General features: G+C 34.6%; 1 protein-coding gene across 2 annotated transcripts in view; it reads left to right on the forward strand.

Moving 5' to 3' along the window:
* The window catches only part of TTC39B (tetratricopeptide repeat domain 39B), a 78,223-nt gene extending 58,255 nt beyond the window's left edge, over nucleotides 1-19,968 (forward strand). Inside the window, exons 7-19 of one of the 2 annotated variants that reach the window (XM_039729805.1) lie at nucleotides 1,540-1,604; nucleotides 1,763-1,868; nucleotides 3,188-3,253; nucleotides 4,800-4,908; nucleotides 5,737-5,804; nucleotides 5,891-5,950; nucleotides 6,244-6,405; nucleotides 7,460-7,551; nucleotides 7,836-7,956; nucleotides 9,878-9,989; nucleotides 13,222-13,339; nucleotides 14,442-14,558; nucleotides 15,579-16,897. In XM_039729805.1, coding sequence (XP_039585739.1) covers nucleotides 1,540-1,604; nucleotides 1,763-1,868; nucleotides 3,188-3,253; nucleotides 4,800-4,908; nucleotides 5,737-5,804; nucleotides 5,891-5,950; nucleotides 6,244-6,405; nucleotides 7,460-7,551; nucleotides 7,836-7,956; nucleotides 9,878-9,989; nucleotides 13,222-13,339; nucleotides 14,442-14,558; nucleotides 15,579-15,675 — 1,293 coding nt within the window. In that variant the 3' untranslated portion in view covers nucleotides 15,676-16,897. Of the gene's footprint in view, nucleotides 1-1,539; nucleotides 1,605-1,762; nucleotides 1,869-3,187; nucleotides 3,254-4,799; nucleotides 4,909-5,736; nucleotides 5,805-5,890; nucleotides 5,951-6,243; nucleotides 6,406-7,459; nucleotides 7,552-7,835; nucleotides 7,957-9,877; nucleotides 9,990-13,221; nucleotides 13,340-14,441; nucleotides 14,559-15,578 lie in introns of both variants that reach the window. The other variant, XM_039729804.1, reaches the window with a different exon arrangement.
* The last annotated feature ends 770 nt before the right edge of the window (nucleotides 19,969-20,738 follow it).

Genomic DNA, 20,738 nt, shown 5'->3' on the forward strand with positions numbered 1-20,738 from the left:
TCAGCTGATACACATATGTAATTTCCAATTCAGCCTTGCTCTCTATGCACACGGTGTTAGGAATAATACAGTAATGAATGCTTATAAAATGAGCATGCTTAGCATTGCTGAGGTAACCATTCAGCTCACAGAAAGATCTGGACTTTCATAGTGTGTGGTGCTAGTGATTTAGGTTGTGGTTCAGGCATTTCATGCTACAGAGTTTTCAAATTTAATTTGAAGTTTGATTCTTGAAAACAGGTGTTGTTCATCATACTTTTATTCAATAAACAAGTGTTTATTGAATATATTTTAGATAATCTCTTCCAGTATGAATTATGAGAAAGAAGTGAGGCACATAGGATACTAAGGTCGGATTAAGTTCCTTTGGCAAATACTTATGAATTACTTGATTTGGCTAGAGGTGTCAGGAAGTACTATTAATGGAATGCTAGTCTTTCCTGTAAATGGCTTGCTTCTTTACTAACTGTGTAGAAGCAACCCTCTTTATTAGGTGGGTGGGATCTGTTTTAACCATGAAATGAATTTTGAAACAGTTGTTGAAGGAGGTGAATTAAGACTGTATAAAATAATAAAAAACCCTGTAGATGTTTATTTTCTCTGAAACACCACCATCTGTATTACTTATGGCTGTAATACCCCACTCTACTGATTGCTGTGCTGCCCCATAGTTTTCATCTTTGGCTGACGATGATTCATGTTAGGATGATGATGATAACAAAAATGTAAACACTCAGAGGGAAATAGAATTCTTGTACTGAAAAACTTGCATTTGGGTGTTCAAACTTGCGCACAAGAGAAATGAGGTCTTTTAAAATGGTAATCTTTTTATGGAAGCCTTTGGTTGATTGTTCTGAGGCCATTTTTGGTTGCTTTTTCATTTTCCACGTTGTATATACTGTTCCTAAGTATTTAAATTTGCATTTCTGAAATGCCAGCGTGTTCCCCTTATATGTGAATTCTAGGAGAAAAAAATTCATCCTGTTGAAGTGATGTCTTGCTTTTCAGGAATTTAGATTTGATAGCAAGTACATTGTGGCTTTATTTTGGTTTTTCTAGAGGTTAGTAAGCATATAAATTGAGGAATACAGTTAGTTACTTTTGATCAGCAATGGAATTTCATCTGTTCAGGGGATTCTTCAATTTGTCTTTTGCCAGTTTCTGTAGGTTTCGTTTTGTATGTCAGAATCGCCATTTCCAAATATTTGAAACAGTTCCTGCAGCACCATCTGGTGGAGAGCTTTCTTGGTTCATTTAGCTACATTGCAAATTCTGCTATAAGTAACACTTTGACTTTCTTTTTCGCCTCTCTCTTCAGTTTTAAAGTTTGTAATGTGCACCAAATAAATGTTTCCCTGACAACTTAGAGCAAGTGTTAACAACAAGTCTTGGAGACATATCTAGTGACTGAAAAGCATTTTCAGTGTTTCCTATGACATTAACATGTAAATAAATGTAAATGTAGCTGGAGGATTTTTATGAATGTGTTATGTGTAATATGAATGCACAATATTTTACAGTTAGGTCTTTTTCTTCCAGGATGAAAATATGATCAACTTTATCAAAGGTGGCCTGAAAATTAGGACAAGTTACCAAATATACAAGTAAGTGATTAGAAAACACTTCAACATGAATATAAGCAGTTGGAGTGGCATTTAACGCCCCCAAATACAAAGGAATATTTTTTGGATCTATCATAGTCATCAATCACAGTAATTTCTGTGTTGTGTTTCCCCTTCCCTCCTATTTTCTCCGTCACAAGGGAATGTCATCAGGTGCTACAGACGACTCAGGGGAACAAAAGCAGAAATGAAACGTACTACCAGTTTGAAGGAGGAGTAAAACTTGGAATTGGAGCATTCAACTTGGTATGACTTCTTCCTCTACAGGAAGGTCATTGAGTTATTCTGTAGGACTGTCTTTCTTTGTATATATGGTACTGTAAGTGATTTAATATTTACACATTTGTAAAATAGAGATATAGGGTTTAGAGGATTTATGCAATGCAAAACCAGCATTAACTTCTGGCATGCAGGCTTTCTGGGATGTTTCTATTAGTTTATTGTGAACTGTTTCATTCTGTAGGAATAACTAATACATGCATTTCTGAAGTGAAAAAGCAGCTGCATCTACCTGTGTGTAGCAGAATTTTTAAAGATGCTTACGCTGTGGTTACAGAATGCCTGGAGTGACTTAATTTGAACTCCTCTGTGTATCACATTCTTTTGCTTCAGTGACATACTCTAGATTTACATAGATAATTATAGTTAGAAGAATAAACAGTATACTGAGTTTGTGCAAAAGAAAATTGCCTTTTCTTTACTACAATAAAGAAGACTACAGTTTACTACAGTTTGCTACAATTACCTTTTCACATCTGTCATGCAATGGTGAAAGTTGATATCTGCCAGTATGTTAATTTCTGTATCATTCTAGATTGGAAATGGCCAATTTTAAGAATGGTCAGAACTCAGGTTTATCTGCACCAGCCTTTAAAATTCAAGCAACTGTGTTCATAAGTGTTCTTGCCTCTCCTATTCTTCATGGAGTCTTCTCAGTAGGAGGTTTAACAGGAAAAGTGTCTAATGGGCAAAATCTAAAAACTGACCCTCAACTTGACCTGCTTCTTAATGCTCATTGAAAAGGTGGTTATGATGTTTGTACATTTTCTGTTGTGTAGGATATGGAGGATGCAGTTACAGAGGGAACAAAAACGCCTGTAATAGAGGGCTAAAGGATGATAGCAACAGCTAGTATTTCTCATTATTCTCACTGATCTGCTGATTCAGTGCTCCCACAGGAGGAACAAGTAGAGCCTCTGTGAGACTCCCAATAAAATGGAATAATGGTATAGGAAAATGAGAGTTGTAGGTTGTAAGTAATACTAAAATAGATAAGACTTTCATTCCAAAAGACTCACAATTTTCAAGTAATTCTGACCAGCTGAAAATATGACCATCTGTCATTATCTAAAGAAGTACAGCTGGACTCTGTTTTCATGCTGGATGGTCATCAGAATTCTGAACATGCATGTATACTTTCAAGTTCTTTCATGGTTTAATTTTTTCCTAATGTGTAATGTCATTTAACATAGTAGCTGGCCTTTTTGATTTACATTTATAACACTGTAACTTTTTTTTAAGTGTACATGTTTTTAATTATCTTTTTATTTTTAAATGTATTTCAGATGCTGTCACTTTTGCCAGGAAGGATCCTCCGACTTTTAGAATTTATTGGATTTTCTGGCAATAGGGTATTCGATTTGATACTTGCGTTTTCAAATTAATTTTTTCTCAGATAAAAGACTGGATGGATTTATTGCCATATATTCCACACTAGAAGTATAATATTGATGTTTGTCAGAATTTTAGTGTTGTTAAAAAGATAAATGGGTTAGATGATACAGGCATAAAAGCACATATGGTGGTACTCCACTCTTTAACATCCATGGGAAATGACCAGTTTATTTAAGTGGATATTTAGTCAATGCAATTTCCTTTCCTTTTGCTGATCCTTATGTAGAGGATATCAGCTTTCTTTTCTAGTTGAAGTAGTTAGAAATTGACGTTCTTCACCAGTAACTGAGGGAAGAATCATATTTCTACATTTTTCCACCCAAAATCCTAGCCCATTTCTTTGGAAAAAAATAATTCTGAATATCATGTGTCACTCTGGAATCTAGATCTTTCTCTCATGGATGAGAAAAATATTTGTAACTTGTTTTGTAAGTATTTTACAGCTCTTCAAAACTCTTTTTGATGCCCATAAGAAATGAAAAATCCAAACAAAACTCAAGCAAAAAATTGTAATAAAGTAACCCACAGAACTGTACACGATTGAACTTCAAATTATTACTGCTGCAGTCACCATATGTTCTTATTGCTGTTAGATTGTCCACAATATGGTTCTCATGCTGTAAAATTAGCCTTCCGTAGAGACCTCTTCATTCCGTTTCTTCCTTTGAAAAACCTGGTTCTTCCTGAAGCTCTTCCAAAACACACATTTTTCCCTGACTAAAAATGCAGTAAAGGCTGAAAGAAAAAGAACTGTTTTGAAGTATCATCACAATTTTTTTGTGTGGTGCTTGAATTCTCCTATAATTCACCAAGTTCCTATGCAATAAAACCAATCTGTTAATATTTATTTTGAGGCAGAATTATGTTTCTGGGGAGTCACTGCTTTTGATCAGGGAAGCTGTGAGCTCAATACCCCTCAAAGAGTTGAGCTGTTATGTAATGGGGCTAAACAGAAACATAAGGGAAGCCTTGCATTAAGATCTGTGTAAGGCTCCATGAATCTGTATCTGTCTTTAGACATTGATGTATCAGCAGGCTCTTTGGTCAGAGCCTCAAAGTAGTGGCTGACTTGATGGAAGAGAGTTGAGGATAAACCAGGGTATTTTGTGAAGGAAGACTCACACCAACAAGTAGCACTGGGAGAACTGGGAGAGTTGCCCACTGAACGTAGGTTGAAGGATGTTATTCTGAAAGGTTCATAGTCAGAACATAATGGGGAAGGCTTGTAGACCTGTGTGTCTGCATGGTTCATGTGGTGTTCCCATTTCACCAGAGCACTGAAAAGCGTGATTTTATTACGGGTTAGATTAGTCTTCTCCTTCCTGAGTGCTATTAGCTGTGGCAGAAATGTTTTGGTAGAGGTTTGTGTTGGATTTGAGATAAGTACTGAATTGTGAAATACTTACATCCGAAAGGAAAACTGAATTTTCGTTAGCCAGAAGAAATTGGTAGTAACTCTGTATACTCATAGTTAATCCTGCATGTGTTTGTGATATTTCTTAGGAGTTGGGCCTCTGCCAACTACGGGAAGGCGCATCTGGCAGCAGTTTGAGGGCCATTCTGTGTACTTTCACCCTGTTGGTTTATCATACTTACGTCTCCTTAATCCTTGGTGAGACCCACTGTGTAGCTTTTCAGTCATGCTACACCTTCTAATAGATACTGTGATTTATTTTTATAACTGAGTTTCAAAATTGTGGCCAAGTAGGACTTTGCTGTATACTTAGTTATGATCTAAAATTAACATCAATGACAAAGCTGTGTCTGCAGAAACAGTGAGGGTAGATAGCATTATACCAACATCTTGCTCCATTTGCAGGGCTGTCTCAACAGCAAAATATTGCAAAACATTATTAAGTTCAGAAAGTCATTATCTGTAAATTAACATCAGATGTTGTGAAAACTATCTCCAGAAAAAACCTATACAATCAGAATTAATTGCTTTTGCCATTTAGAGTTGGAAGTCATAATTAATTCTATATTCTTCTTTACCATATATTTTCACATTCTTTAATATTTAAGTATTTTAGTACTTGTCCCTCAGGCTCATCAGGAAATTAAGGAGAACTTCATTTTTCCAGTATCACTTGTATTTCATTACCGAGTTCAAAATAAGAAGAGGCAGCTGAGGAATGTTTTCCTATCTTACTAAAGCAATTAAAGGGATTTAAAAATATAACTAGGGTCAGTAATGGAACAGTCTAAAAATATTCCTATAATTCCAATTTATTTCTACTTAGAGACATTTAGTATTATTAAATCACTTAGTATCTTTGGGACAAGAATTAAATTTTATAAAAACACAATATGATTAAATAATTCTGCTTTCACATAAAGCAGTCATTTGTAGATCTATCAAAAATGATGTGAAAACAAAGTCTTAGTCTATGAAACTTGGATTCTTTTAAGTACATTGAGGTTGGTTTGTTATGTTTTCTAGGTACAGGGGAAGCCAACCTTCAGGAAGCAGACAGTCTCCTTGAACCCTACCTCCAGAAATTTCCAAATGTGCGTATTTCTAGTAAATTTTGTAACAGAAATGTATTTTCTTATGCTCAATCTTGTAACTGTTATTTTTCTAATCTCTTTTCAAGGGTTCCATTATTCTGTTTTATGCTGCCAGAATAGATATACTGAAAGGAAATTTTGAAAAGGTAAATCATGTTTTCTTTTTAAGATTTTTGTTTAGTGTTTAGCCTGAGAAGGAAAAATAATTAATTCATCTACATATCAGTTGGACTGATAAGTATGCTGTTATCCATGTTCACATTCACTGTCACTCCAGCCCTCTCTAAGTGAGACTGAAAGGAAAGTTTATATCATTTTACTTGTCAGGTGTTTTCCACCTGGGTGCTAGCTAAGAGCTTGTCCTGTAATTAGACACTGCTCTACATGGAGCTGTAATTTAGCCAGTTCTCATCATTCTTCCTTGACTACTCATTCATAGGCACAATTGAGGTTCCAAGACTGCATAGCAGCCCAGCAAGAGTGGAAACAGATTCATCATCTCTGTTACTGGGAACTGATGTGGTGCTACACCTTCCAGCAGGACTGGCTTCAAGCATATCGGTATGCAGACCTGCTCAGCAAAGAGAGCAGGTGGTCTAAGGTAAATGGGCAGGTGGACGTTGTTGTGACATACCAGTGGTCTCTACAGTTGAAGTTACTTTTCATTTTGCACAATAAGTGTAATATTTGCCTTCCTGAGAAATTCATAAACAAAGACACAATGGAACCAAAATATTTTAACTGGGTGCTTAAGGATGACATTTTATTTCATGTTTTGAAGCAGCAGAACTGTAAGCAGCAATGCTTTGGCCCCTCCAAAAATGGAGGTACTTATCTGGGTTGGGAGAAAGAAGGATAGTAAAATTGTAAACTTGTCTCTCAAGTCAAGTTCTAACATTCACTAGTAAAACTTGGCTGCAGAAGCTATGTTTGGTGTTTATAAACACACACACCTACTCAACAGATGCTTTGTGGCACAGAATGAGAAAGGTTGCTGGGGACAGGATCTCACAATAAAAGCTGGGCTATCAGATAACCTTTTCCTTGTAAAAACGTTTTCAGAGTATGAACCAAGTGCAATGTGCCAGTAACCTTTTATGCATTATTATTGTTATCATCTGTTCCTCTATAGATTACTGTTTTATAATCTTAATGAAAAAGGGTATACATCTAATTCTTGGCAAAAGAGGAAGAGAATAGTATATTCAACATGAAGTACAAGTGTCTTTAATAGAATTGTGGATTTTTTTTCCTGCAAAACCAAGTTATTAAACATTCCTTGAATCAGTACTCAAATATTTCCTTCTATTTTTTCCAAGCATGTCTCTACATGTAATAGATCATATAATAACAGTAATGGACTTTAGAACATTTAACCTCATCTCTTTGACAGTGGTTTGCATAATAAATTCTCCTGTTCTTTGCAGGAGATACCTTGAACTTTCTGACTAATATAAAAATACAAATACATGAAAAATAAAGTTACAGCATAGACTGTGTGACAAAGGGAATACTAAAGTTTTATAGTTATATCTGCATGAGAATTATGGGAATACTTTGCTACAGCAGTTGGGTGAGAGATTTGAGTCTTTAATGTATTGATTAAACACAGAAACTTAGATGTGGTAATCTGTTGCTGTTTCTTTTTGAAATAGGCAATATATGTATTCCAGAAGGCAGCAATTCTGTGTATGCTTCCAGAGGATGATTTGAAGAAGACTGGTGAGGACATAGTGTCTTTATTCAGGTAAACTTTTATAAAGCAGCTGAATGTGCACTCTTTCTCCCCCCATGTCCTTATCTTGTGGGAATTGCTTCTTATAACCATAAACTTTCCATTTTTTCTCTTTGCCTTTAGCATTAGAATTGCTTTTATCAGCAAAGATACATCCTACAGCTCTGGTCTCCATGGTGCAAAACAATTTCAAGATGTTATATTTCAGAGGAAAACAGTAAATCTTTCTAACTGAAATGACATGAAAACAAATTCCAATAAACCACTTTTTTTTTTTCCATTTTCCCTTCTCGTAGACAAGTGGATGGTCTAAAACAGAGAATTGCAGGAAAATCTATCCCGACTGAGAAGTTTGCAGTAAGGAAAGCTCGACGCTATGCATGTCCTCAACCAGTGAAGCTGATATTACCTGCCTTGGTATTTGTTCTTGCTTTGTTTTCATCGTTTTCAAAGAGAAAATAAATCAGAATAGTTCATTATGCAGGGAAGGAAGAATATTGTCAGGTATTATATGTCTGCATTTTAAATTTTTTAAAGAAGTACTGCATTAATGCAATGTGATTTTCGTGAAAAGTGTTAGGGACTGGATCATGCTACCAGCAAAGCAGCAGTCTGAAACAAGCACCATATTTTTCAAGTGAAAAGTTCACCATACAGGAAATTGCATTCATGTTCTTTAGGTTGACAGGATTTTAATCCTTGTCTTTTTGACTCACTAGGAAGTTAAAGAGTACTTTGGTACTTTGTTTTCCTGATAAAAATGAAGAGTGGTGGTGGTTTTTATTGTGGTTATTTTATTCCCCTTGTATTGAGCCGGATTAAAACAAACAGAAGTTAAAGTAACTTTATGAATGCTATTCTAATTTCCGATATTTTAACATCAGAGTCGTTAGTATTGCACAGTCTGTTTCTATGTGCACAGCGGTGATACTTTTCATATGTGTATGCTAAAATCCTTGTACATGCATAATTTACCAACTGTACGTGTAAAACCTAATTCAAGAAGAAATTTCTGATGTTAAAGCTCATTGATATAGAAAGAGGAGTCCAAAGAAAATTAATCCACTGGTTCTAAAATTCATTCTATATTAAATTACATGTAGAGGACTAAGTAAAATTTGTCTTGGGCTTATACAGCAGAGTGCTTGTATGTTGTGAGTATATATGTTTGGTCTTTCTGGCAAATCCAGTATCTTCTGTTCTAATTTAGGAATTTTTTCATCAAGGACTAAGCATAACCAAACATAGCGTATGGTTTATTTCAGTTAGTGTAAGTTGACAGGACTACAGAATTGAAACAAATCTGGCATGATGTAGTTGATTATGTCAATAACACTATTTCAGACTTTGATACAACCAGATATTTTCTCTGTCTGAAAATGTAAATGTTTAGAGTACAAATGCAAGTGGAAATATTTCACCAATGTATTGTATCAGCTTCAGAATGACATTAGGTTTCATATTTCAGAGGTGTAATTTACGGTAGAACAAATGATACTCTAGTTGTAATGACTGAGTAAGGATCTTGGCAAAGCTCATTGTTGGTTAGCATTCTTCTCAAGTTTTACAATGTGATAGTGCATCAAAACAAGCTTATTGCTTACTGTTGTACTGAGGCTCTGGGAAGATATGTTTCCAGGATTTGCTTTTGTTTTTTTTCCAACAAAATTTTGTAGAAATTTTAGTAAAATCATATGTTGGATCTGCCTACTGGAATCACATTTTTATCCAGAAAGTTGTATCTACCTCCAGTTTTGCTCTGAATGGAAGGTAATTGTCTGTTGATTAGAGCATATATATATGTGTGTATATATGTGTGTATATATATGTAAATGTTTTGGGTGCCTACGTACATAAGTATACTGTATATATAAGCACACACTCAAATGCACTCCAAATTTACCTGTCATCCTTTAGAAAGAAACTACTTTTAGCTCCTTTTTTAGTTTAGGCAGCAGGGGCCACAAGTTGAACCTAAAGCATCCAGTTTTGCCAATGTGTTATGTGGATGATGGTAAACTGTCCTGATAAAATCTGTTCAGTTTAATTTCTGAAGATCTGTGAAAATACATGATAGTAGAATCCATTAAAAAGGCATCAAAGCACTCAAGTCTGATAAACCCACATTAACTTTGTCAACACACGTTCAGTGTAATTTTTCCTTTCCTATTCATAGATATGTTGTACCAAAACAAGCTTTGGTAGTATTTTTATGTGCTCAAAAATGTTCCCCAACAGCCTTTTCAGAGGCACTCTTTTGTTAAATATTGATGCAATTTCATGAGTTTTTCTCTCCTTTTTGTTTTGGTTGGTTGGTTTTGTTTTTTTTTTTAATTAGGAAATGATGTATGTCTGGAATGGATTTGCAATTGTGGGCAAAAGAGCAGACCTCACTGAAAACTTACTGGTAACAATTGAAAAAGAAGAAACTGCTCTACAAAATGAAACTAGTAAGTGATCAATTAAGGTGGAATTAATAATCTTATAAGAAATGCTGACATTTTTCTGTGTTTTTGCATTTTTCTATGCTTTTGTCTTCTGATATTCTGCGAAGTGTTGGCTTTGACAATTTTCTAATTAAGTCCTAGTGTGGTGGTTTTGGAGCCTGGTTAAAGTTAGGTGTGGTTCTTCAATAAGTGATTGATGCTGCAGACAAATATAGAAAACTCAGGGACATGAGGTTATTAGTTACAAAACATGACTGGTCTAGCTTATTTTTTCTTGTCTTTGAGAAGTGTTCTTGGACCATAATCTGCTGATGTCTTAAATGTCTCAAAAATAATTTTTCTGAATCAATTTATATCACAATTTATTACATAGGACACATGCTGCATAGAATATAAGAAAGTATAAAAGATACAATGAAGTGCTGTGCATGAATGAGTCTGGTTTTTTGTTTTACTTTCTGGCAAAATAAAACACGTTTGCCAGTTGTAAATGAAACTTACTTAACAAATAAACTTTCACCATGATTTTACATCTTGGATTAATGTTTAGAGACTCAGCCCATAATTTACTCCTAAAAGAATTTAAATTCATTTATTACAACTGGTTTACTGCGTAAGTACTTGATTTTTCTCAGATTTTATCAGGGTGGTTCTTTTACCTGTCATGTGAATTTTTGGGGAGAATTCTCTTGAGTTTTTCTGGAATAAATATTACCATTTAGCGTGTGAAACTTTTTAAATGATAATTCACTAAAATAATTTGTATTGAACCCAGATTCTAGTCACACTTATGAACAATTTAGCAGTGGTTAAAACAGCAATTCTGAAACATAATATATATATAAGTATGATTTACAGTGTAAATTGAGGTCATGCATAAGAAATCATACAGGGAGGTGCAAGAAATGTATAATGGTTAAATCTGGATGATATAATAAATCAAGTGAGAGTAACTGCATGACCATGTTTGAATAGGGTTCCTTTATTTCTGTGTTGCCCTTCACTTTTCTCTACAATCAGTAGTGTGCTTCTTAAATGTCAAGCGTTTTCCTTTTTTCTTGTTGTAATATTAAAATAAAAGTGTAGTGATATCCCATGAGCTCCACATGGAGGGTTCTGGCAGAACCTGTTGGAAATCTGTGCCAAGATTTGTACTAGAAGTGCTCATAAGTTGTAACAGTGAGGTAAATTTCCTATTGAATCCCTGAGTAAAAGCATACAAGGTACCAGAACTAAAGCAATGGAGGTAAAACCACTGTGTTTTTCTTATGTAAATTCACTGTTTGCAAATAGGATATAGTCTGGAAGTGTATATACTTTGTGTTGTTTTTTTAAGTAATAACTTCAGTTAGATGTCATTTTATTCTGGACTTCACATATGTGATCTTGATCTGCTTTTAAAGATACAGAATCAGTGCAAATAAAGACTATGATTACCAGAGTTGCTGCTGAATCCCTAAAAAAAAGAGATTAAGGCTGCTAGCAGAGTATGACAGGGTTATGGTATAATTTTAAGAGACAGTTTTTAGTGGTAGTAATATCAAAGGATTGCTAAGGTGCTGTGAAAAAAGGGTGTTGATTATACACAAAGGTCACTTCGGGATTGAGACTTCGTAGAATGGTTTTTACTTCATTTGCTTTACATGAACAGGCACAGCATGGAATCTCTCAAGGACTGAAAGTAATTTTATGTTGTATAGAGCTGAAAATAGAGATGGTAGAAGGAACAAATGGAAGACATTAGAGATGGGGTTTTATTTTTTTCCACAGAATCTCTGGGAATCCTTTTTTTTTCATTTCCAATATATTAAAAAAGAATATTTAACGTCAAGAAAAAAAATAATTTTTTGCCTTTTTTTTTTTTTGTCCTGGTAATGATACTTCCTTTGATGTAGACCACTGCAGCTGCAGAGATGGTTCTCCGATATTTATTGCAAGGTTATCTGTGTTAAATTGGCCTGTGCATTTGTTGTTTGTGCATTTAGTGTTAATGTTTTAATGTTTTAGCTTTTATTCTTTTGGGAAATAAGAGTATGGCAAGCCCCTACTGACATCAGTGCATGCCCCCAGTAATTTCAATGAATGAGTCCTTCAGGAGACAGTCACAGAATCCAACACTTTAGCCTAGCTAAACAGGCTAGAGAGACTGTAAAGTACTCATGCGCTACACTTCTACTGTCACTAAAAGCGCAGTCTGTCAGTTACAATCTATCAAGACTTTCTGGGTTTAAACACAGACAGAAATAAGACTGAATATGGTGGCGAAGCACTTTGCAGAATCCTGAAATGCATTAGTCTTGCATGTTTCAGAACTGTTTATGTAGGATTTCTTTGGCAGACTATTAAGGAAAAAATTAATGTGACCTTAGAGAGCTGGTAATTAGTTGTAAACAACATGATCTGAAGGGAGAGTGTTTTGCTTCCTGAATTGTTAATGTATGTGGTGCCATCTGTCTATCCATATGTGTTTTCTTTCCTTTCTTTTCCTTCCTTGTACTCAGCAAATGCTACAAACTAAGGGAACTAAAAAGGATCATGCTTGTTAAGTAAATTTTGAATTGATTCAAACACCCTCCTTCATCTGGTATTTTTAGTCATATTGAACTTAAGACTTTCAATGAAGTTTTTCAAATATTATACACTATTACTTATTTTCAAATATTTTTCAAATATTATACACTGCTACTGAGGCTTCTCAAACATTAGAGATTATAAAAATACTAGTAAACATGGTTTCTTGAATTTGTACTGCAAAATGATGCTTCTGAAGAGTTCTGTAAGAGAGTCATGGTGTGGTTTTACAGTTTTTTTTTTGCTACTGATAGTACTGGAGGTCTGCCAGTGCTCTGTAACAGGGGAAGTTGTTAGGATAATATGATGGTTTCCGTCTCACTGTACTTTAAGCTCTTGCAAGTAAGAAATCTTTAATGACTGTTTATGTAATGTAATGTATTTAAGTAATGACTGTTTAATTTTCAGTTAATGAAGTTTATGCCTATTTGTTGGATGTTTCAATTTCTTATTTCTTTGCCTGTCTTTTAAGAGAAAGGTATGGGTGGACACTTCTTCTTTAGTAAACAGTATTTTAAATCATGGCTGAAGGTTTTTGTACATTTTGAGGTATAGAACATGAGAAACAGCATCCTGCATCTGAATACATATTCCGTATTGAAAATCCAATTTTCCTTTTCATGATGTCTTCAAATTGTTTGACATATCTCACTTTTACTGTTAGATCACAGTGAATACTACGTGGATGATGTGTGCATGTTGCAGCTACTGAAAGGCCTCTGTCTGAAGCACTTGGGAAGACTCATGCAAGCTGAATTATGTTTCAGTAAAGTAATTCAAAGGTAAAAAATAACAAATAAATTTTCTAGCTTTTGGTGACATTTCTGATACTCCTGTTGCAGCTGTCATGTTAGAATTTTGTATGATTAAACATCATGTTAAGGACCGGGTTTTCAAATACCTCTGAAAGTAGTTAGAAAATCAGAAAACTTTGCTCGTATTTTTATGTAGCAATTGAACACTTACAGTAGCTTTATATACGTGTTGTTTCAGGATAAATAAATCAACCTGCCAGGTAACATACCCAAATACATTAGGAATTGTATTTGCAGAGCTACCTGTAAGTAAGGACAATACAGATAGGTTTACTGTTTGTTTGGTTTATTTTTTTTATTCAGTATTTAGTACTTCAGTAGTTAATGCTTCCCCGTGTAGATGAGAAGCTGTTGTTACATGTTTCAGTTGAAGACTGGTTTCTCCTGTGTTAACAGATTTTCAGGTGTCAGCTCCATACCAGCTGTAATAGCTTTTTGGTATAAAACATGAGTCAGGTACTGGTTGTAGTTGAAAACTTCTTGAAAGTTTTTAGTTATTTGGGCTGATGAAGCATATTTACATGTGCAATGTTTCTAACAAGTGGTTTAGAAAAATAAGTAATAGAATTTGTTACTGAGAATTATGTGTGCTTTAGTTCTCTTGCCATCTTGTTTTCCCTTACCTTTCTAAGATCCTATGTGAGTTTAGTCAAGTACAGTGCAAGTTACAGGGCAGAGGGGTTTGGTGGATTGCAGGTTAAAGGAACATTATTTCTGGAACATCTCTTTCCAAAGGTAGTTGGCAACGAGCAGGCTTTTATAGCTGAGGTATTTTAAAAAATCTAAAGACAACAGTTCTTCATAAAGTGTATGTTTTGCATGGATGAGACTAAAAGTTTTTTGGTGCATGGAGTACATACATTTTGTTCAACTTTATTTTCTACATGGTTAGGTTTGCTATGCTGCTTAAAGACTCTTTCTCAATGTGTACAGAATTAACCTGTGAAAAAGGCTTCAGAATGTTTTTTTCTGGCTATGTGCTGTTACAGGCAGTGATTGCTTTTAAAGTTAAGTGGTCACTCAGGACAGGGTTTTAAGTAACCATTTCTGTATTTTTCTGGTTTTCTAGTGAGAAGCAAATAAAATACGACAGTTACTTGGTGCCATTCACGCTGTATGAAATGGGTCTTCTGTACAAACAACAGGATGAGAGAGAAAAAGCAATAAGATACATAGAAATCGCAAAGTAAGTGGATTTTTTTATCACCTTGTAAATTAAGAATAACTCTGTAGCATTTAGGACACTTATTTTTACTTCCTGACAGCTTTCTTGCAAAATCCAAGTAATTCTAAATCTCTGTTCTTGATATGCAGGACTTGTCCAGTATAGTTGAATTTTGCAGTTTCATGAAACTGTCCTTCAGACGCAGTGGAGTAGACTCAAATAAGACACAGTATGAAGGAAAATTCAACTTCAAATAAGACACAGTATGAAGGGAAAATATTTCCTTTTTATATGGGCTTCAGAGGTGCTGAGGGTCCACTGCATGCATGGATGAAGCTGGAGAGTCCAGGGACTGGATCTGTACCATTCTGTCCCGCAGGGCAGCTGTGGGAATTAATTCAGTTCCACTAAAGGTGTTCATAAGAGGTCAAAAGCCAGTGCACCTGTCTGACTGCACCCCTTTTTCTTTTCACATGGTGTTGCAGAAGACCAGTTGAGAGTTTAATTTACTGTAGAGCAGCATATTTGCATCATCTGTAGATTGTAGTGTAAGATAGAATGTCCCTTGTGTTTAGAGAGAAGTAGCCCAGTCTTGTAATAGTGTCCCCTCATGGGGTTTTGCTTGTTTGTTTGGGGGGATGGGATTTACAGAATGATTTCTGTACATATGATGTTTATTATTACTCTGGCTAAATTGTGTTCTGAGTTGAAGCATACATTTTCTACCAACACCCTTTTCTGTAGTATTTTGGCTTGTCTTTTCACAGCAAATTTTGGTAACTGGGAGGGCTGTTAAAAGGATCAAAATAGGTGAAAGAAATGCTAAGACATGGGTTCATTTTTATCAGGACATTTAATTTTAGTACTGGTTTAGTTTTCTTCACTCAATTTGTGGATGAAGTTTTAAATGTCTCATAACTCAACTGTGTGTCAGTCTCCACTTCCTGTTGAAGGAATAAAGACTGTTAACTTACAAACATATGAAGTATAAACAATTCAATCCAAACATCTTTTTCTTATAATAAGTTGTCTGTTTTGCAGAAACAACTATAAGGAATACTCTATGGAGTCCAGGTTGCACTTCAGAATTCATGCAGCACTTGACAGCTTGAAGGTGTCACCTGCTTCAACACCTTGAATGAGGAGGGATGCTTTTCATGCATACAATAAATAGCCTACACAATCTTTTTTCAATCTTTTTTTAATCATAGAAGAGAACATAATGATTGTTATCTGTCACTTTTGATTTGATGTCATTCTTCTAGACTTTTCTGTATAGCGCCTATACTGTATCTACATGCTGTTAAAGAAGACCTTATATTTTGTTGATAAAAATAATTTAATATTTGACTTGAATGGGGGATATTTTTAAAAAAAAGGTGATGGTGCAATAAAGTTTAATGAAAATACTTTATTTTTTTTAATATAAGAACAGATGGAGGTTATGCAGTGAAACTGGTAATAATTTTTGCGTTTTTGGAAAGTTTTATTTTCTGCAGTGCACTTGAGACTTTTTTTCCCTCTGGAACAAAAATGCAATATCTGTAGATAACCTTACCAGATTTTTTGGCGTACCATATTTTCTGAAATTTGTGTTCCAGAGTAAAGAATTAGTAATTATTGACTTAATTTTGGGAACAAAATTAACCTGTCTGAAGTGCAGTATTTTTACTGTCAGACAAAGCTAAGGAGGGCTTCAGATGAAGCTAAGCAGAGCTACAATTAAAATGTCTTTGCAGGACTGCTTCAGTAAAAAGAAGTGCATATGGGGGATATTTTTCACTTGAAAAACAGAAAAAATAGAAAAACAGAAAAGCAGAGCTACAAAGGACATTATGTCGTTGTTCTAAAGTAGAATCAGCAGTCTTAAGTTGATCCTGACAGATTTATTTCACCTGCTTAACAAAAAAAAAAAAAAAAAAAAAAAAAAAAAAAAAAAAACACTAAGAACAGTAATTTTGGAACTTACACAGGATGTCTTTCCCAGGGAGAAAAGACTGGGAAATTTTGCCTGATGTCTACCCCAAATAGTTCTTGGCACAACTGAAATGGATTGTTTCCCATCTTCCCTGTCATGGATCTGGAGAAAAGATTGTTTTTCCCCTTTTTTAAGTGGTCGTTTAGCATTTGTAGACTAGCACCCTATTTGGTATTCTCTGTTCTTGGATCCCAAACAAAGTAAATAAAATATTGATGGATTTATGTATTTCCCTAATAATGAGTTACAATTACAATTTGTATTAACAGAAGTTGATTGTGCATCAAAAAGTGAATCCACTTTTAAACTTGCTGTTAAGAAAATGTGCGTATTCTAGTCTAATTTCTACCAAAAATGTGCAGTAAAATTGAGATACTTACAAGTGCATTTTTCTTTTCATGCTTCTGTGCAAACAGCAGTATCAAATTGAGTTTCGCATTTATTTAGATTCACGGATTCTAGCTGTCTGTTCTAAAAATAAAAATATATTTTATTTTAATTTAGATATACACCCAATAACTCTTCTTTCACTAGCTATTGCAAAACTTGCCATTTCAATATTTTATCCATGTCCAGTATGTTTACTTCTGCACAGTAAATTCATAGTACCTATGCTCATATATATGATTTACTGCCCTTAACTACCACCCAAGCAAAATCAGGATGAAAGAAATAGGTGAAAAATTATTTATTTACTTAGTAAATGAGTAACTGAAGTTTCTAATTAAACAGCCAATATGATCTAAATGCTATAGCAGTTCTTCTCAGGTTACTGAGAACACAGCTTTCTTCTATGACTTATAAGTAACAGGGTCATTTAATTGCCTATAATTCCGTAATAGAGTGGCATATTTACAGGAGAAGTAAGAGTTTAAAAATATTAGCTAAATAAACATAATGGGTCTTCCAAAATGGAAACCTGATCCAAAGTCTTTCTTTGTTGGTTTGAATTTGTGCCTGTTGTAAATGTGTAACTTAAGTTATTGTGTAAAATTATACACACATAACTTTGAAGCTTAAATACCTGAGACACTGAATTACTGATAAAATATGCATGTTTATTTTCAAATATATTCAGTTGACTGTAGCTAAACCTCAAAACAGATTGGCATATGCTGTCAAATGACTTCTCTAAGGATTTACCCATTTATATATATCTGATTGTAAACTGTATAAGCATAAACTCATATATTTTCAGAAAATACTTTTGATGCATTCTGTGGGCATTATATGTTCAGTTTAGGATTATTTTGGTTTAATCTGATTATTGGACTGGGGTCTGCTTCATTTTTTTTGTAGAAGGTGATGGGAACAACTGCCGGTAAAGCTTCTGTAATTTGTGTTCCAAGCAGTACGTCTCTTTAGAAGAGTTGCAACTGGGGCTACAGACTCTCAGGGCAGAGCATGATCTAGTCTCTGATCTCTTGTTTTTGTGGGGAGTGTCTTACAGCTAATATTTTAGGGGTGATTTGAGATAGAAATCAAAATTAACAAAAAATGAACAATGATGTTCCTTAGAAACTGATTTTTTCAAAGTTTAGTACAAAGCTTCAAGAAGCAGTGTACTTTTTTCCATGGGTGATGTTACTGACTGAAGAGAGAGTAAAAAGAAATATTTTCTTCAGTTCAGCCTTCCAAAGGTAATATTAGTTCCCTGTGTTGTTATACTGTGTTTCTTTTGGGGTCAGCCTTTTTGCACTCCTACAGAGGACAGGCTCATCCACACAAATTTCCAGCACCCTCTGTAGTATTTTGAGGACCCAATATTAAGTGCTATTTAGAACTTGCCTCTTTTCTGTGCTGCTAGCCAGACTTTGCTAGAAAGATTGACTGATCAGAATTCTTACTTTAAGCTTTATTCTGAACATTTTTTTTCCAAGTTGTTAACAGTGGACATATAAATGTGTGAGAGTGATTTGTAACCCTTCTTCAGTTAAGGAAGGTCTCCACAATGCTGCAAGAGATGCTTAGTTTTCCAAATGGTGCAGAAAAGTGCATGTCTCCGTGACACAATGCATTTGTGATGCGGTATTAGTTAGGACATTATGCCCAAGTTGAGTCATTTCTGTCTGAGAGTTCAGACAAAGGGTCTGTGGCTTTTTAAATTTTTTTTTTTAAATCTGCTGTATTCTGTACTGGGCCTTAAATACAGCTCTGATTTAGTCTTAACTGCTGTTTATAATATTCACTGCACATGCTCATCCTCCACGGGAATTTTGAATATTGTGCTGAGACTTCACTAAGCAAAGCTGATCATTTACCTATAATGCTATAGCCTCTCTTGATAATAGTAGGAATTATAATATATACAAGAACAAATTTAACTTACTAGTTTAAGCAAGAAAGGCTGAGCTTACAGTTACATTGTGACAAAAGGTCATTTAGTTATTTCTGATAATAGATGTGGATTTTTTTAAGGTAAGCAATAATCAGTTAGCCTGGTTATAGGACAAAGCTTCTTTTTGATTAAGAATTGCCTACTTAGAAACTATTACAATAAACCTCATGTCTGTGCATATCAATCAAATGTTTAATCTGTTGAAAGATCATTGTACTGCAGTTTGTAAGTCTTTATTAATCAGAATAAAGAATAAATTTCTGTTTTTAACAGAAATTGAAAGCAAATATATGTTAAAAGAAAGCTGATGCAAGATTGTTATATATCTGTTCTGATACACATGGGGTAGCAGCTGTATGTAGCACTTTATGGCCAGAAAAATGTATAATAATCAGATCTTGTTATGTTTCTAAAACACCTTGCAAAGTAATGTGTAAAACAAGTAATTTCTTGTAACAAATTCAACTTAGACTTTGCAGTTATTTTATTACTAATCCTAATGTTTCATGTCTTTTTTTTTCTGTATATTCTTACACTGCTTAGTGCAACAAAGAATGTTTGTATTTGCCCTGGTGCTGCGGTCTCTGTTTCTAATCTACTGAGGTTTGCACATGTTCTTATCTGGTACTTGATGAGTAAACAGTGAGGGCAGAAAAACAGAAAATGAGGAATGAAGTATGTTCTGATTTAAAGAGCATGTAGAAATATTCATTATGATGGACTGGAATGGATTTACACTTCAGAGGAATAAATCACATGTGCTTGTGCTACCAAGTGCTGAATTTGGCACTGTGTTCTAGTTGTACATCAGGAACCTCCAGCTGAGGTTTTCCAAAGCATTATCATCAAAAAAGGCCTGATCTGTAGTTTATAAATCCTACCTTAAGCGTAGCGCTCTTATAAACCTGTCCAGACTGAGAGGTTGTACAAAGCTGTTGAGGTCTGTTGAGTGAATTAAGAGACTTTTGAATGTAGATAGCAAATATAAAATAAGCTGTGGGGTTTTTGTGGTGCTACTTGTGTCTTGGGACTTTTTAAATATTGTGTTTTGGGTTTTGGTTTGGTTTTTTTCCGTAATCTGGTAATAAATGCTGTAGGACAGCTTCATAAAGAAACAGTGTGGCTCTTAACTTTGCAATTGGTAGAGAGTACTTTCTGGAAAAAAAAAGTTGAGAGTTCATGGTTAACATAACAAATTTAATGCTTAGTGATGGCAAGATTAAATACTTTCATTTTTTAGTCATAATTTAAGCATGTACTTCCAGTCTGTAGAGAAGCACATGTCAACTAGTAATCCCAGGCAGGAACACTTTCCTGGATTTAGAAACTTATCTAAAGAGAGAACTTCTTCAAACACATAAGCTGTAGGAGATGTTTCTGTTTTCTGTCAGGTCTTCTGTTCCATGAAAATTACAGTGGTTGTGATTCAATATCTGTGCCATTGAAGCATGGAAAATACTTAGTGTATGTGTCATTTGACTCTGGGAAAAGTTAAGACCATTAACTTCTCTGCCTGAGAAGTTAATGGTCTTACCTACTTGAGCAGGTAAATGTGGACCTCAAAACTCAATATTCTTACTGTACCGTGGATATAAGAGTATATTAGGATAATTTTATTGATATGCTTAAATGGCATATTACCTCAGTATTTAGTCAGGGTGGAAGGATATGTAAAAGTAGGTTAATGCTACTTTTATAGCTGATGTTGGGCTTAACTTGTTCCAGAGCATTAGTTGATCTTCAGAATTAAACTTGGTTGTAGAAAAGAGCAATGTGAATTTAAGTACGAATTTATTTTCATTACAGATTTGCTCAAGATCATGGAACTTGCATCTAGGCAAAACACATTGCCTACATGTATTCAGGTACAGATATCAATCTTTGA

The sequence above is a fragment of the Passer montanus genome, unplaced genomic scaffold (genome assembly GCF_014805655.1).
Source record: "Passer montanus isolate IOZ18808 unplaced genomic scaffold, ASM1480565v1 scaffold7, whole genome shotgun sequence".
Lineage (NCBI taxonomy): Eukaryota > Metazoa > Chordata > Aves > Passeriformes > Passeridae > Passer > Passer montanus.